At 41.2% G+C, this 18,873-nt stretch overlaps 1 protein-coding gene across 1 annotated transcript; it reads right to left on the bottom strand.

Moving 5' to 3' along the window:
* Positions 1-79: 79 nt before the first annotated feature.
* Positions 80-3,087, bottom strand: msx3 (muscle segment homeobox 3). The gene is made up of 2 exons (XM_069144771.1): positions 2,624-3,087; positions 80-2,165 (listed from the first exon to the last, which is right to left on the bottom strand). Exons 1-2 carry the CDS (start codon positions 2,982-2,984, stop codon positions 1,759-1,761), a joined length of 768 nt encoding a protein of 255 aa, XP_069000872.1. The 5' UTR covers positions 2,985-3,087; the 3' UTR covers positions 80-1,758.
* Positions 3,088-18,873: the final 15,786 nt, after the last annotated feature.

Genomic DNA, 18,873 nt, shown 5'->3' with positions numbered 1-18,873 from the left:
CACAGTGCAGTTTGAGGCTTTGATGCAGATGTTTTTTTTGAGTCCGCTGGAAGATTGTTTTGAAGAAGAAAAATGAGAGAGGAAAATTTACATTATAGACTTTAATAATTGTACAAAACAAATGTTCAACCATAAAATAAAAAATACACTGTACAATAATGGCTGATGTGAGTTTATCAGCCATTTTTAGCACATTGAGTGTTTGCAAAAATAAACAAGGAATTTTATTTACATTTAGTAATGAAACTAAATGTTCTTGAGAGCTCCTTTAACAACTGTGCAAAAACATTCTCCCTTTGAGCTAATGACAATATAAAGAAGATTCATAGTTCAATTGTGTTGAAATGAGAAAATTCATTAGGAAGTTGCAAACAGGAATTGTGTGGTTTGGTTGTTATTGTTGTAGGAAATTCACCTGGAAAGACCTGATGCTGCATAGTTAAGTCGCTGTGCACCACTGAAGAGCTACAGGTAAACATGTTTTTGAAGATGAAACACAATGTACAGACAGATTTCATTACAAACACAACTAATGAGCACATCATAGTCTGATCCATGATACCTGGGTGACGGCAGCTGGATGAGTTGTTGATTGTGAGCTATTACAAATGACCCAAATATTGTAAATATGGATATACTTTTGTGTATGTTTTTGTTGAAATACTTTGAGGCTTAAACATAATTGTGGGGGACTCTTTACCAATCGCATGTGGTAACGTTTATTCTCTTCAGCTTCTTAAACTGTCTGACTGAGCTCTTACTGAATGGTTAAATCCCTCAGATTGTACAAAACAGTGTATTTTCAGAGTTTTAGACGATTAAAACAGAACTAATATTCTTTATTTTTTTAAGGCCCGTTAAAAGGCTAAATCCAGCAATGAACTGATTCCAGCAGCTCCACAGAATATTAACAGCCATCACTTCTGAAAATACAAAAGTGGTCTCTGTTACATGTTGAGCTGTTTCTAAATAATCTGTATTGCCCTTATTTCTTGTGGAGAAACATGGCACCCAGTGCAACTGTGTTGCTCAGTGAGGTGTTTTTAATAGTTTTTGGACAACAATGGATCTCAATGGCACAAAGGAATAAACTAAATCAAACAAATCTTATATTAAGCTCATTTCCATGGGATTTTTTTCACTTTAAGAAAAATACAGAAAGTCTCCAAAGTCATCCTTTAAATAGGCCTACTGATTCCGGTTTTATTATATCCCCAAAATTAAAACGGTCCTTTAAAATTGAGAACATTTCCTGAAATGGAAATACACAAAAATCACATCTCTTCAGGAGTTATTGCTTTCAGTCCAGAGCTACAGGCCTTTAAATAATCATGTCACTCACGGAATAATTCAGCCTGGACAGAAAAGCTCAGTACAAATGGAATTAAAAAATTATACCATAGAAGGAAAAAAAAGGATTTCACTGGATACACTGAAAAAAGGACCATCTTAACAAATAATTTATTGTGAGGTCCTTTTTAAATAATTGTTCACTGAAAATCAAAGACATTTTTGGAAAGAAATCTAAATTCAGTAAAATTATTTTTCTGACTTCTGTTTCTTGAATGAAACGACTATTTTAAAATTCAGCCAGATCAACAAAATATATATTTCACTTTAACGAAAATAATTGAGATTTGATTTAATATGAATTTTCACAGATTGATTCATAAAATAGACATTTTTGCAATATTTTCTGTTTGAAGGCATTTTTTTAAACGCAGCTGTCCCAACGAAGCAGCTTAAAGTTAGTGAGAGTTAAGACAAGTAGTACATCCCATACGGTCCAGTGAATAGTCCTGGCACAGGTAAGGCAGGCCGCGGTCCGTTAAGGGACCCGTACAGTGCCGGTGCGCCCACGGGTGCGCTCAACGGGAAGGGAAAGGCGAAGGCCGGGAGCAGAGGCTTCGCGGCCAGCTTTAGCTTCTCCAACTCGGCCTCCTGCAGTCTCTTGGCTTTAGCCCTGCGGTTCTGAAACCAGATCTTGACCTGGGTCTCTGTGAGGCTGAGGGAGCTGGAAAACTCTGCTCTCTCCGCGATGGAGAGGTACTGTTTCTGACGGAACTTCCTCTCCAGTGAAAGCAGCTGAGAGGTTGTAAATGGAGTTCTGGGTTTCCTGTTGTTCTTGTGTTTCCGTAGGTTGCAACCGGTCGGGCTGGGAAGTCCTGGAAGTAGATGTAGAAAGTCACATCACTGTGGAACATTTGTGATCGATGTGACACAACTGTATATGACTTTTCTAGTTCGATTTTTGCATTACGCATGGACTTAAGTAAATTCAAATCAGGGAAATATCAAACACCAAATTTAGGCATTTGTCAGTGTGCTGCTGCAGGCCACATCGGAGCAGTTATTGAAGTTGTTTAAAGCAAGTTTTTAAAGTCCCTCCCCTTCATCTTTTTTTTTTTTAATGGATGAAAATTAAGGACATTGGCTTTTTTTCTACATCGAATTTCCTCATCAGCGCAAGCTGCTCTTATGAAAAGATAGAAAATATAATACACAATGACTGAAGTCACTATTTTGCGCAAGAATCTTTGGAGATCCTCAAAACAGTTTCGGTAAGGTTTGGAAATAACGTGTCTGTCAGAATTAAGAAAGAAAGAGAACAACCGACACTCACTTGTAGGGGATGCGTAAGGAGCCTGCAACCAGGTGCTTGTCTCCTTGTCGCTAAGTTCCACCTCCTCCGGTTTGGACCGATGAAGTCCCCCCGGTGACGCACACTCGGTCTCCTCCGCTCGGACACAGCCTGAGCCAGGCTCGGGGGAGTGCAGGCGTCTGCACGGCGTCTTGTATGATATGAGTGACTCGACACTGAAAGGCAGATCTAAACTTTTGGTTTTACATCTTCGAACAGGTGACAGCTGCAGCTCGTCTGTTCTCACGCCACCAGCGGGGCTATCCTCTGGCGTGGAATCCCCGGGAGCAACCGAGGGCGGTGATCCCTGCGCAGGATTCATCACGCACGATTGAGGTGCCATACAACCTTCTTTCCTGCAGCTCTCTCCGTCACTGTTTGTGTTTTCTTGCTTTCACTTGAGGAGATCCGTGTTATTGCCGAGGTCCCTCCGATGCTGCGCACTGACTTGCCTTTCCTTCAGTGAAGTGCTGCAAGTTCCTCTCTCATCTTGCCGCCTGCCTATCGGTTTTTAGATGTTTCCACGTGACACGGTTAAAGTGGTTCCTGATAGGCCAAGCTTGTAATGACAATGTTGTGGTCCATTTATTGCGCCGTGGTTCTTGACAGATGTAAACCTTTCATCCGTTGCAGAGCGCGGAGTCATGTCATGTAAGGTAGGTCAAATGTGGACCTACCTTTCCAATACCTTCTAAAAACTCCTGAAATACTCTAAATAATATTAGCAGTGGATCAACTGACTAATGTGAAAGGTGTTGTTGATACTCAGATAATGATCACCCAACAGTCCACCTCCAGCTCTGCAAAGCATTTTAGTGTCTTTCAACTCGTGTTTTGGTGTTATGTCCCCAACTTTACGGTTTTGCATCACTGTCACTGCTCTCATCAACCTCGTTTTCAGAAGTAACAGACAGCTGCTCTAAAAAAAAAAAAAAAAACAAAAAAACTAGACTGGTGGACATTAAGAAGGATTTTGCAACTATAGAGTCAAATATTTAAATAAATAGTATACCATTTTTTGGTGTTGTTGTAAAAACTATACAGTGGCATCACTTGTTACAGGGCCTCGTCTGGAAAGTTGTGCTTCAGAATATGTTGTCACCGTATTTAATTAAAAGTAGCAAGTCTATCTAGGCTTGGATTTACAGCGCTCTTTATCTTCCTAAGAGTTATTATCACTGTAAATTTCTATCTTGTGGCCTCTAATCAAATTGTCTATGGCCATATTTCAGTCTCTTGTGTTCATTGTCTGTAATCCTTTCAAGAGACAGTGAAGGGCCCATTGAAGAGGCCCATCCAAATTGGCCTTGTTCTGCAGCTCTTCAAATCAAGTCAAATCATTTTCAGTGAAACCCAATATGTGAGAGGTTTTTTTTCTCTCTGTTATGGGAACTGCTGTTGGGCCTGCAGCAGCACACTGACTGCCTGTCTGTCTATAGGACAATTGGTTAAATGGAGTTAACTGTTTCTCTCCCTGAGGTATGTTCCTGCTTTGATCCTGCTGCGCCTGGCGCCTGTCTGCTCTCTCTCCCCCCTCTCCCTCTCTGTGTGACAGTGATAGATCGCTGGCAAACCATACAAGCTCTCAATGACTGTAATTTAGTGCAACATTACATTCTCCTCTACTTACTGTGAATATTACCACTCTCACTCTTCGTCTGTTTGAAAGGGGATGTAAGGCGGTCTGTAATGTTTTGGTTCTCCTCCATTGTTTCATGCCAGTAAAGGCAACTGTCAGGATTTTGGTTTGAGAAATTTAAATCGGTACCTGCACTACAGTTTTCTTGTATTACAAAGTATGTCTGAAACAGCTAATGTCTCATGTCTTTATTTTCAGGTCAGTCCAACCGCCAGATGTTGAGATAATTCAGTGGATGCAAGCGAACTTTGACCTGTTGGTGGCGCTACATGAAAAGCCCCACAGTACACACAGACAAATTTACACAAACCTATGAATTTCGCTGGCTTCCCCCAGTGGAGAATTGTTGTCAGAGTTAATTGTGGTAAAAGATTTTTTTTTTCTTCCGAACTGAACGTGTTGAACCAGGCCTAATATATTTCCTTTTTTTTAAATCCTCCTCTTTCATCAGAGTTGGCAGGGCTTACATGGCTCCTAAGCAAACTTTGGGTCGGGGGCCGGACTCGTTTGGGATAAACATTTCTGAAACACACAGCGGGGAACTTGTGGTGGTGAAAGTGTATCATCTTTAAAGGAGACGGGAGGCCTCCCCGGTGAAGCACAACAGAACATTATTCTGTGTCTTGGGTGGACCTGCCAACATTGGTATGTCAAAATGTCAAAGCATGTCAGATCACTAACTTTCCTTTTACATGCTGACATTTACAATAACTCTCACAGCTTCTGGGAAATAAACGGCGGTCACTTGTTAAGCACCACTTACAGCGATCACATTGTAAAGTGGAGTGATTGATCTGGGTGTTACATCCATCGCTGAAATAATAAAGTGAAGCTTACAGGCTGAAGCTCAGTTTCAATCAGGCCCAATCATGCCAGCCAAAGAGGATGTGGAGGCCCTCAGGTCTTCCTAGAGATGTGTCTCCTTATCTGATCTGAGGTTGAAGAGAATTGCAACATGTCAGTCTCCGTTATTTGTCTGATCTTTACCACGCTCAGCACATTGTGGCATGTGAGCTGCTGCTCTCTCTGTCTACACTCAAGTTCAAACCCAAGCTGACGACCTGAACTATTAAAAAAAACGATACAACAATTTTAACATATCTACATTTTGTCCTTTTTCTCGCATACCTCACGTAATGTCCGGCCTCAGTTATCACCTGAGAACATTTCTCAGGGTGTCACAGAGTCAAACAGGACAGGGGGTGACTCTGTCCTGTTTGTCAGATCAGATAAGGAGACACATCTCTAGGAAGACCTGAGGCCCTCCACATCCTCTTTGGCTGGCATGATTGAAACTGAGCTTCAGCCTGTAAGCTTCACTTTAAATAGGTCATTTAAAGTATGTTTCAACTGAACCTCAACTTTCAGAGTTGGTAATGGAGGTGGCTGTGTCTGACAAGTGCGTGAAGGTGAAGTTTTTATTTTTGAGGAATATTTCTCAGCAACTTTCTTGAGCAGGACATGCTAGGGACTCACATGGCAGATGAGGCCTGAAACCTTTGTAATTACCTGATGGCTTGCTGATTGGTTAAGTGCTTTTCATTTATCCTCTATATGTTAGCATGACGCGGCTGTCAGGGGAAAGTGTTGACAGGCGAGCAGCGAGCAGGTTATTATGCCTCTGTGTACTTTTGTATGTACGATATTGGGTTTGGTGACAGGAAGGCGCGTCCCACATGGCGTCTGACAGAGATGAGCAGAGTGTTTGGCTGACGGGGACTCTGTGGTGAGTCTTGCCTGAAGCGCCAGGTGCTAACAGGTGAACACAGAGATATTGTTGCTGCGTTGTTACGGTTTGGTAGAAATGGAGGGGGGACAAAGGGAACCGGACACCCTCTGTGGACCTGGAGCGAGCCAGGGGTTAGAGTGAGCTCAGTGACGGCGCTGACAGCAGGGGGGGGGAACTCGGATGGCAGCCTGCACTCAGTGATGATAATGATAACGATGATGATGATGTTAGAGAATGACCCACTAACAGAGGCTGGGGATGTCAAATTATGATACTGCAGGCTCTTTATTGTCTGGCCATGATAGGAGATGTAGGCGGCCGTATGAGGGTGATGACAGCAGAGGATCAACGGGGACATCGCGGTAACTCACGGAAGCAAGAGAAACCTGACACACACACACACACACCACAAAAACACACACACACTCGGAGGTACACGTCTTCCAATGCAGTGTCAGAGTCTTTAAAATACAGAGAAGCTCAACTGCAGGATCTGTGTATAATGACAGAAAGCTTCCTGTGAATCACAGTGGGACACAGAGGACTGGTATGTCCTCGCAGTATTTGTAGCTATTTTGTGGTGAAGTGGATGACTGAAGGCTGTTACCACAAAATAAAATACAGTATTTTCTTCACTCTCATTCTGTTTCTTGCCTGTCAGTTCCCTGTGTCCCCGACAATGAATTAAATCTCTTAAATGTGTCTGCCCCAGCATCAGTTTCCCACTGGGCCTCTCAGTGACTAGCAGAGCAAGGTCAGACGGCAGCACAGTGGGGGACGGTAGGGAACACAGTTTGGTGTGTAAGCTCTCTGGAAGATGAAAACGGTGCACTGATTTGTGTAAAACCACCGTTGCTGATTGACTATTTGCACACTGGGTTAAACATTTCCAACAATTTTCTTCAAAACCTCTCAAGTGATGGCAGCTGCTCTGCAACGTGTTGCGACATTTAAACTGTGACAAATCACACAACAGCACCTGGAGACGACTGGCCCACGCAGAAAAAGTCAGGCTTGTGTCTTAATTTGAAGACTTCTGTGTTCCTCTTGGAGATTAAAAAAAAAAAAAAAAAAAAAAAAAAAAATGGACTAATAAGTGAAGGTGTAACAATATATTACTTTAGAAATGTGACACTTTGTACCTCAGTCTGATAAGTTTGCTCTCTGCTGTTCAACTTTGATGAAAATATTGATTATATTAGACACTGCATTGATATTGTATTGATGTATATCAAACCGTGAGTTGACTTCTAGTCCATCAAAAACAAAAGAGGAGTTCAACATTTTGGTAGTTGTGGTTTAGTTGTGGTAGATGTAGTTGAGCCTGTAGCTGGTTAACGTAACTTAGTTTATCTCTTAGACTGGATACAGCTGAAAACAGCTAACTGTCTCTGTCCAGAACCAACCAAATCTGCCTACCACAACGTATTGTTTTTATACTTCAGTTTTTGTGCAGTAAACAAGCAACATACAATGATTAAGTGAGCTTTGGAGATGCTGGTTGAGAATTTTGAAGCTAGCCAATCCCCAAGTCGTTGTGCCACTAAAATCTGCTGGCTTTAGCTTCATATTTACTGCGCAGAAACAAAACATATGAGTCAGCAAGACAGCAAATCATATCTTCCAAAATGTCAAACTATTCCTTTAATAGAGGTGAGCTAAAAGCACCTTCTCTTAATTGTTCCTCCTTTGTAAGTCTCTGTAAGAGTCTGGCTCATCAAATTATCCACTGGAGCAAAACTGTGCACAAGAAACACGATTTTATTTGACATTTAGCAGAACAATTGTGTGTTTTAGATCATATTGCTTAAATACTGCTGTCGATGTCTGTTCAGAGAAAATGCAAATGAGTTCATGAAATCTTTCAATCTTTAGAACAATTTGTTTTAATCAATCTTTAACAGTATTTTCAGAGGAGACATTTTTATATTTTCTCCCTTATATTACTGTAGCTTGTGACTCAGATTGACTTCAAAAGATGTTGAAAGCATGTTGATGATGTCAGTAAATTATGGCATCATCATCTATCAGAGGCTTTGGATAATGTGGCCACAGAGGAGCCGAAACTGGAACAAATTGGGAGTTTCATGCCTTGCTCAGGGGCATTTTAGTGTTAGTTTGAGATGGTGGGAATTGCCCTTTGCATTCACTTCCTCTCAGCAGCCTATAATGTTCTGGTCACACCTTCCTCTCAAATTTGAGAAAACCGTTGTACTTCAGCTGTCTTGTACATACAGATTCGACATAAGAATATAGTTTAAAATATTTAGGGGCACTAACCTGTGAATTTGAGTGCGAGTCTGTGATCTCAGCCCGAACAAATATGCCGAGTTGATTCTTCTGTGATTACAATAGATTCCACGTCGTCTCATGAAGCTCTGAAAGGGATGGGAGGGCACAGTGGAGGCCCCTGAATAAACAACCATTAAATTCTCCCTACGCCTGTATGAGGGGAATCTTCAGGGGAGTTGGGGCTGTGCTTTAAACCAACCAAAACACAAAAGCCAGACGCAAACAGATTTAAATGTAGAGAAGGGGAAAAGTGTTACCTTTACTGCTTCATCTTTTAGTATGGATGCTCAGTAAAAGAAGCAGATTAGCGGACAGCGGGATAAAGGGAGGTAGACGTGTGGAGGGAGAGAAGAGGGGGATGAAGTGGATGAAGAAGATGAAAGCTTTGTTGTGCCGATGCTTAATGAGCTGGAAAACACAATTGAACTTCTCTGACTGTGGAAATTGCTGTGAGGGCATCGTAAATTAGCGCCAGTGTGGGAGCTAGCCCGCTGACAGAAAAGGGGCTTTGTGTGGTAAAAGGCTTCTTCACAGGCCTGTAGCTGCTGAGATCTTCACAGCGGTATCGTAGCTCGATCTGTCACACGACAAGGAGTTCGGCGGTTACTTCTAAACATGGATGAGGAACTGTTTGGCAGCATTTTAGTTCGTCCATTCATCAGTTTTTCCTGCTGTACTGTCCCACCTGTTGGTCTGCTGCACTCTGTGCTGGTACCTGTAGATTATAAACAGCGAGGCTCGCCAAAGATAGGGCGAGGGAGAAAAGGAGATGGGTCTAATTCTTCCCTGATATTTGGTGAACTCCAAAAGGGTGACTCTTCATTCTGGCTTTGCAGGCTTGGCACATGCCTTCTGTTACTAAGTGGCTTCGTATTGAAAGGCTCCACGGCCGCTATTCTCTCTCCCACTGGGTGCCAGCCTCTCTGCCCTGGCAGCTGCTGGGCTTTAGAATAGACCCATAGTTTCCCCTCTGCAGGTGAGCTGCACAGCCAAAACAGGGCCCCTCAAAGGCCTTTTCAGAGCCTCAATAGGAAACTGACTTGGGGAAAGAGGAACGGGCACACAATGGCCGCCTTCTCTGGACACAGAGAAGATGGAGATGAGCTATTGGGGTGCTGCTTTAGTGTTGCTTATAGCCATATCGAGGAGAGGTGATGAGAGAAGAGAGGACAGGATGAGTCCCCCCTTTTTAAAGTTTCTGAAGGCGTGGTTCTTTCCCCTTCGATGTTTTCTAGCTCTGCCGCTGCTGTTCAGGGATGTCCTGTCATCCTGCGTCTCCGATGTAATTGCTGCTCTTTTGAAACCTGATGAAACAAAATAGTTTTTTTTTCTTCCATGTCCTGGGGTGACGGAGGTGACACCCCTATCCCCACCTCCCCTCTCTACACCCCGCCTTCCCCTCCAGTCCTGTCCCAGACCACTGGGACTCCCTTTTGCCCCGGCAAAGCTCTTCCCATGCAGACAGGAAAGAATGCACTTCCCTCTGCTCCCTCTTACCTCCTATTCATAGTTTGCTTTTTAACTTTTATTAGCAACAGCTTTCACTGACATATGAAGAGTTGGCAGTCGAGAGACGGGCTGAGCGAGGGGGTGAGAGAGGAGGAGAGAGAGTTTAAGAGTGCGAGGATAGAGAGGAGCAATGAAGGAAAGGAAAAGCGGGATATCTTTTGTGCAACATGTCCACATGCCGTCAGAGTAGGACAAAAAACAAATACAATCTGGCAACCAGGATCTCTGAATCTCTGCCAACAAACGTTTTGCCAAAAATATTGTAAATTCTTCCATCGGTATAACATGGTTTCTTATGATTTGTTAGCTCATTTGACACATTAGTTGTCCATACCTCCCTCTAGGAAAACCATAGGAGGAACAAAATCAAACACTGCATCTTCAAAGCTGTTCTCTTGAGTTCACAGATGTCTAATTTTTGCCTGGAATGATCAAATGTTTGCCCAAAGTGAAACTGATGTTTTCACAGGCAGTACCAATCTGCAGAACTGTTTCTGCTGCTGAGATACTGCACTAAACAGTTTTGCCCCCAACAAATGAGTTGTGATTTATAGCAGAGTCTACAGCTACAAAACAGGCAATAAACAACATTTAGAAATTCCCCTAACATTTGCTTAAAGCTATTTAAATGATCATAAAGTAACTATGAGTGCAGACATCTCAGGTGGACATAAAGTCTAAATGACTGATGCCCAACTAAATAATTATTTACACATGTGGAGCAAAATTATGTGACTGAAGCCACATGCTTTAGGACAGATTACATATGTTGCATCTAAGTTAATATGAACAAATAATTTATCTAAAGTTGCTTGAAATTAATTTTTTGAAAAAGTTCAATCTTAATACTTTTATATGTGTATTTCATTTAAAACTTGTATGATTTGTAAAACATAATCTCCTGTGACTTTATAGCATGAAGTAAATTTTCTACTGTGGGATTATGAAAAACTGTCCCATCAAACGTAATGATGGTGAGTGTTATTTTAATCATGCCAATAACAGCCACTCCTACCCCAAAATTACAGAAATATATCTGCAGCACACTCTTTTGTTATTGTCTGCATTTCACATGAGATTTAAATACGCCGCCATCTGAGAGATTAGGAAGCCTTTAGCTGTCTAATATGATTATTTTGGGTAAGAAGATGCTATCAGTCCCTGTCTCATTTTTCCTCTCTTTTCTTTCTGTCTCCCTCCTTCCGTCTCCTCCTCTAATCAGTTCCACTCTGTTATTGCTGGCCCCGGGCTGTTTGCCTCTTTGCTCAACTGCTTTCAAGCATGAGCCCGAAGCCTGCTCAAATGTCTATTAGACGCCTTTAAATACCCAGTCAGGCCCACAGTCACTGTGTGGCTGACCTTACGCCGGTTGTTGCCAACATTATGGCATCAATGCTCACTGATCTGGCGTTCTTCACACCTTCTTCAGCCAGGAGTCGTTTTCCCCTCTGAAGTTAGTCACCCACTCTTGAAAGGTTAAGTGGTGAATAGCGACTCTCATGGCAGCGCAGAGGACTGAGCAGACTGACAGAGACTGACTGTGAACGCGGCCATGGACGACGTTAGACGCTTGGAAACCCAGGACAGACAGTTCAGCATAAGTTCTGAGGACAGACATACTCATGAATGCACCGCACTTCATGTACTATTTACTCTGAGGTTTTGAGAAGAAAGAAGCATTTCCTCCAGTCAGGCCAGCTGGGAGTGATTTAGTGACATTAGTAAAATCCCATTCTGGCAAGGTTCTTTCCTCAGGGATAAGTTCATAGGGCTATGTAAACCAACAATGTAACAGTAACCCTCTTCAGTGAGATTCATCTTATGTTGGTTTATTTGGAAAGGACACAGTGGGCATCATTATTGTGTTTGTTTAATTCACTGTGACTTTTGAGATTAACCTTTCCTGGTGCAACATTCAATAACTCCTTTATGTCAATAGTTGCTGAAATACATACTGTACAGCACCTACATAGTTTTCAGTACAGTGCCTTCTACGCCGAGCAGTTTCTAAACTAAGGAGGTTTGATGTCCTGTGGTGATAAAAAGGTGTACAATGTATTATTGAACAGAATTTACAGTTTTGCTGATATGAAATGCAACTTTTAACAAAAAAAACAACAACTGCCAAAACATTCCTGTTGAGCACCTGTAAGCCAACATATCTGTAGCTATTACCTTTGCTCTATGCGGCCTTATGTCTTGTTTAAGTTCTCACTTTCTGAATTTACCGACATCATCATAGTTATGATAAAGGGGAAAGAGATCAAATATTACTCTCAGACCTCATGTTTTCAAACAAGTGGTGACACTAAGTTTAGACTTAGTCTGACTCACCAGATGTAGAGCGTAGGACTAAATCTGCCGTTAACCGACTATTTCAGTCGACATTCTCTTCTCCTTCTGCTATCTGTGACTTACCGTTTTCAAAATACTTGTTGCGGCGGAAAAAAAAACAACAACATCCTAGCTGGCAAAAGAAACTACAAAAGAAAATGGCAAGTTTTGAAGAAGATTTGGATCACGCAATAAGGCTGTGGTGCTTTTCAGTCTTTCGCAGGGATTTAGACGTTTTAATGGCAGCTAGCTTGACGCAAATGTTCAACTAAAAGTTCCATCCTGACAATATTTTTCAAAGGCATGGCAGCTTAATCCTGATCTTAGCGCTGTGCAAAACGATTGTGATTGCTTTAAAGAAATACAAAACAGGTCAGTGTGTTTATTACCTGATAACAGAATGATATATGTGCAGCCAGTCCATTCTGCTGAGCGAGATTATCATCAAACAAACAAAACCTAGCTGTCTCCCGCTAAAACTGAAGCAGAAGAGTGTTATACTTCATTGACACATTGAATTATGTAAGAGCTTGTAAATCAACGCCTAAACACTTAATTAAAGAGTTACCAGAGCGATGAGCAAATTGAACTCAATGGGGAACTTAAAACCACAACATACAGTAATGTACAGCAGCTACAGAAAGGTGTGATTTTCTCTAAGCAGCTAAATACAAGGAACTCAAACCTATACTATTTTCAAAGTGTACCTATTCATCTTTCACAGCTTAGTTTAACTTCCACAGTCTTATCTTCATATTTAGAAATCACATTAAAGAGTATAAACAACAGAGAAGCATCTGCTGTTGCTTCCTGTTCCGCCCCCATTTCTATCCCTGAACTGTTTGACTACACAGTTTCTGCAGTTGGTTTTATCCGCATGATGTAAACATGTCCAATGACTATATTCTTATCAGTGACACATGTACCACTATATGTTGACCGGGTGGGATTTAGAGGAACTAAGGAAATAATAAAGTTAATTTAGTTTAGTTTGGTGAAGCACCGTTCGCCATGAAATCAGAAGAAATATACTGCTGTGCTTTAACCTAAATTACAGCACAGTGGCAGAAAGTGATCACTGATGGTAACCCCTCTCCCTTTCGTGCTGTGTCTCTCTTTACTCTGCTGCCGTCTGCTTTCTGCAGGTATGTAATTATGTTTTGTCAAAGTTTGGAGCCAGACTTTCCACAGGGTACAGCGTGGGAACAAAGCAGGGGCTAAGCAGGGCTGAGGTCAGGGAGCACAGTGGCTGCATGGTGGCGGCTACAAACAACAGAGAAAGACATTGAGGGACAGTCATCATTGTCAAATGAAAGTCTGCTATGGTGGAGTCAATTTGGAGGTCTGACTCACATCCTCTGACTGTGCCGAGGAAAGTTAACGTGGCACTTGAGCAACTTTTTTTTTTTTTATCTCTGTCATGAATGGAGATAGTTATGATATCTACAGTTGATGAACAATGCATTACTCATAACAAGATTCCTCAAATCTGATTACAATTTGTCATTGAGACACACTGCAGAACAAGAAAACATACAAATAAATGGTCAAAATTATATAAAAGGGCAGATAAATATTGGAAAGATTGATAAAAGGAGACATTTTATAAGATGACTGATTGATTGAGACATATTTAAATTATTGTTATATTATTAGCTGTAGTTATCTAACAGGGTATAATTATGTATTTATATAATAAATGTGTTTTTTCTGCCCACATTCACCTAACATTTACTCTTAGGACCCATCAAAACGTACTAAAAGAGAGATGGAAAACATGTTCAAATCCAAGATGCCTTTTTTAAAATGATGTGAAATGCTAATTTCTAGAAGGTTTTTTTTTTTTTTCTTCATAATTTTAGGTGTCTTTATATATTGTGTTGTGCTACATGTCAGTTCCTTGCTGCCATAACTTGAAGATTGGTACATTAGGCAAAGTTTGGGACAGTGTTGGGGCGCTGGGACTTTTCTTTGTAGAGTAATACTCTGGATTTCAACTACGAACAGGGATTAAAAGTTGTGCTAGATACTCATATTTTAGGACAAATTGTTCACTCTATGGTGGCAAACAACATGTGCACATGAAAACAGCCCTGGACTCAGAGCTCCATTTAATTTTGGATAAGGGAATCATTTTAAATTATAAAAAGATAATTGTTGTTACCAAGGAATCTGTAATTATCCTTTGACTGTGTAACAAAGAAACCATTGGTATTTTGAAATATGAAGATGCGCACAACGGAAATCAATCAGATTCACTGATAACAGTCTTTATACAGTAAGCGTTCCATATACTCATAGGCTGAGTTTGTTATTTGTTTTAAAGGAATGTATGAACTGATCATATCTGTGCAAAATCCGGTCTGTATTGAGAAAAAAAAGTAAAAGCAAAGAGCATAAAAAGTTTCACCCTCTGACATAACTGCTCAGAGCGGGCACATGTTTCTTTAATAAGGATGAAAGCGCAGCGCTCTTGTAACCGGATCTTTCTGTAGCAGGCAGCTTTCCATCAAGGAACAGCAGGATCCTCTCTATAACCCAGGAGCATCAGGACATATGGGACTGTGACACGCAAACCCAGACACACAAACTCAGACAGATACTGAGAGCATTTCTGGATGCAGTGTGCTGTGAATATCAAGGTAAAGGGCAGGAGTGAAGACAGAGTACAGAACATCTGTAACAACTGTATACTGTTAACACCTGTATTCATTGTCTGTCGTCATAACAGTGTTGGCAGGATGCACTCCCCTCTGAGATCTTTTAGCTGACGGCCCTGTGATGAATTCTGAGGGGCTGGGGGTCAGAGGTGAAAGGTTAGGGGTACTCCAGCTGGCAGCTAGGGCTGCAGCGGACTCCAGTGAAGAGGCATTCAGTGACTGGAGCAGGAGGGGGGAAATGGGGAAACAGAGAAGGGGGGCTAAAATTGTCTCTCTGTGTGTTATTGTGTTTTGTGTTTGATGTCCTCAACCCTCGAGGCCTTTTTTTTTCTTTTCTTTTTTTTTTTGCCTGAGTCATCACTCCTCTAAAATGTCAATAAAAGCTAAAAAAAAAAAAAAATAAAAAAAATAAAAAACACACAAAACCCCCCCCCCCCCCCTAAAACTAGATAGGTTATATTGCACAGACCTCTTTATTTCTAAAAGTTAATCAACATTTTTAATGAATCACATGACTACTATGTAATACTATGTTTCTTCTCATCCCTTTATAGATTTGCCAGAAAAGGACAAACAGTGATCAGTCTATGCTTCAGGGTTTTTATTTTTTTTATTCTCTGGAAGGTTGAATGAGTTTTGTTCACTAAAGACAGACGTTATTGGCATTTATTTAACTTGTCATGTGTAGTGATAAATGGATGCTATGCCATACTTCACATTTGCCCTCCGCTCTGTCTAGCTTTATCTTGCCATTAAAAGGTACAATATGTAGGTTATTATTTTTTAGTTGAAAACATTTAAAAATGAACTAAAATTTGCAACAGAATGTGAAGAAGAGAGATATCTACTGAAGTTTAGCATGTTAACCTGCCAGCCCCGCCTGTCCAGTCTTGTAATACCACCCGGCACCTCAAGAGGCGTTAGTGAGTCACTGCGGCGTTCAGTCTGCCCTCAGATGTAGTCTATTCTAACTTCTTGTTATGATGAATGGTGTAACTTTAACAATTGCTGAAATTCTTGACAAAAAAGAAGCAGAACAAGAGTTGACATTGGCATTGCTTTCCCCTGCTGATAACAGCTCTCGGCAAGTAAAGGAATGAAGTTTGATGACTGGTGAGTAAACAGTTGTTAATACTAACATGTCAAGCTCAATTAGCTTCAAAACATCTTTTAGTGCAACTAATGACAACACAAGCCATCACCCACTAAAAAAACATTCTAAATTGAGTTGATATATATGTTTTTGGTTGTTTTCTTACTACTATTTTGCTAAAAAAAAAACCTGACACAAGCAAGCTATAATGTAAACTATAGGCTTAACTAATCACCACTTTTTTAGTCAATCCACCTCTGGGCCTATACAATCCAGATTTACAATTCTTCATCGTTTAAAAAAAAAAAAAAAAAACATCCACTAAGTAAAGGCAGGGCAAGTATACACAAAATACAACCAAACTGCAAAAAAAACAAAAAACAACGAGAGCTGTACTGGACTACATAACTGCAGTGACTCACTAACACCTTCTACAAAGTGGTATTCCAAGGTGGGACATAAATCTTACATTTTTCCCCTTTAAGTTTGAATGTTGTGATTTCTGGGCCTAGAGGTTGAACATAATAGATCATTTAGTAGTTAAAGAGACAAATATTTAATTCAGAAGTTGAACATAAAAGAAAGTAAATATTTAAAAGGTCATTATTTGTCTTGTGTTTACAATTTGTTTACCACTGTCGTTGCAGATTTAAAGTTTTTGAAAGGCCGAAAGCAGTACATAAAGACAACTGCTGTGAGTCCATGTCAGTAGTCCAGTTTCCACAGTTCCCTGTTTTCTCCAATAGAGGGCAGATCTCTCAATTACAGGAACGAGCAGCATGTGCCAAGTGTTGGCATGATCTGTTTCATCTAACAGAGTTTTCCAAAACATTAGTTCTCCTCGAGTGGAAAATCTCTTTAATGAGAAGCGTACAAAACACAGTAAATAGCCATTAAACTTACATTAACAGCTCCCACATGTTTACTGAGTTTATGACGGGTGTGATTGAGGGAGGAGAAGGGCATATGGCATGTTTGTGTGTGAGTGTGTGTCAGAGAGAGAGACCACCTGAGCTTCCCCTCTCATTATGTGTCTATAATATATTATTTCCATGGGTGACACACACTGTCAAAGCAGTGTAATGGCTCATGCAGCTAGGATCTTTCATTCAGATCAGCTATTCAGATTAGCTGCCCTGGATGAAAAAGGCCAACCATGCCCCTCTCTTAAACAAAGAGCTTCCCGTCATTCTGTCCTCAGTTACATAACAGGCTGTTCTGTCTTTCTCCTGTGCGGTTCCTGGTCCATCTCCCCTCGTCTGCCTCGGCTGTCGTCGGCACTATTGTTACTGGAAAACTCAAGCATTACCTGTGGAGCCAGATAGTCAGGTGGCTCCGGGTCTCAGACTGACTGACTCATCACTCCCCTCATTTTACCTACACCCCCCACCCCCCTTAAAATCCCACCTGTCCGCAAGCAGACATTTTATTAAGCAATGTTAAAGGCAGTGTCTGAATCCAGTGTGTCTGCATGCAACTGTTGAGCAGATGGCTCACTAATTCTTTCTGCGGCCGCTTCGTAAGTCTGACGGCCCCCCTGCCAGACCATCGACATTTCGTGTTGGCCTTAGCTCTTCCATGGAGGTCCTTCCCCCCCAACCCTGTAATTCGTGCAAGTAAACTCCACCGTTGGATGTCTGATGTGTGCTTAATGGATGTTGGTGAAGCATCAATTAAGTTAATTGTAGATCATTGAGTTAATTTTAGTTATTTAGAAAACCCCAGCTTTCCTAAATGTTGTGAGTGCGGGGGATATGACGGAAAACTGTGTGTAAAGACAGAGGGGTGGTTATCCTCAAATACAGCCCTGCACTCCGGCACGACCTTTATGGGATTTACTGATAGTAATGACGGTGATGATGAGGTTTTGGTGCTGATGATTGTTTTAGTGTGGAGAGGAGTGGCTTTTTCTGTTTTTGTTTAATTTCAAACAGCAATACATTATGTGTTGAGGTTTGGTGTGGAGTCTGATGTCTCTGGCTGATTGTCACCTGTTAAATATTATGTTCTCTATTTGTTTGTCAGTTGAAACGTTTCGGTAAAGATGCCAATTAAAGTCAAGTAGAAACATGACATCTGCATTCCTGAAAGTCAAAGCAGTAATAAGCTGTTATTGGTTTCAGGGTAGAGCCAGGACACCGTATCCTGCTCTTCACCTATAATTTGAAGAACTTTCATTTGTTAGCAGTGCAATGACATATTAATCTACTGCATCTGACTACACATGGTGCCCGTGTGTTGGTATGTGGTGCTGCAAACTGCACACACATGCATTCATGCTCATAAAACTCATGCAACAAGTGTGTGATGTGAACATTAAGCAAAATGAAGCCAGGATCATTCATTGTAAAAATGGGAATTTTGTCAAATATTCATTTTGGTGGTTTCCCCCATAAATTGCTGCAAGCTGCAACATTTGGAGCATGTTCTCTATCCCAGAATTACGGGCAATAAATCAAGACTTGATGCTGCATTTAAACAGTTACAGACAGGCAATTTATTCTTGGCTCGCTCTGTGCGTTTTGTGAAATAACATTGTGTGCCTCTGTGTGTGTGTGTTTGCGTCTCACAGTTTATTGGCAGCAGTCATTACTTGCTGACAACTCCCACTCATTGTGGTCTTCATTGTTGCCCTTACATTTTTTTAAAGGGCTTGTTATTCATGAGATGCATGCACGTTCATACGGCGCACCAGCACACACAACTAGCCAATAGCAGGATAAAGGCAGAAGAACGCAGTGTGACGGGGAAATATATTTGCACCTCATGCACTTGGCAGAACAAATAAGGCTTCTGATTGCTTCGGTATCAGGGCACAATCTCAACACACCTCATATAAATTATCTTTGCATCACCCGCAGCCAGTTTGAAACAAAAAAAAGCTGAGGGTGGGTCAGAGACTCGGAGGAGAGATTCCGCCTTCTTTTCTGCTTATTTTGCTTCTGGTCTTGATAATGACCCTCCATAAATATCTTC

This window comes from Embiotoca jacksoni, unplaced genomic scaffold (assembly GCF_022577435.1).
Source record: "Embiotoca jacksoni isolate LCO1_2020_lvr unplaced genomic scaffold, fEmbJac1.0.p SCAF_12, whole genome shotgun sequence".
Lineage (NCBI taxonomy): Eukaryota > Metazoa > Chordata > Actinopteri > Embiotocidae > Embiotoca > Embiotoca jacksoni.
Note: the sequence above shows the minus strand (reverse complement) of the source record. Positions and strands in the feature narration are given on the sequence as shown.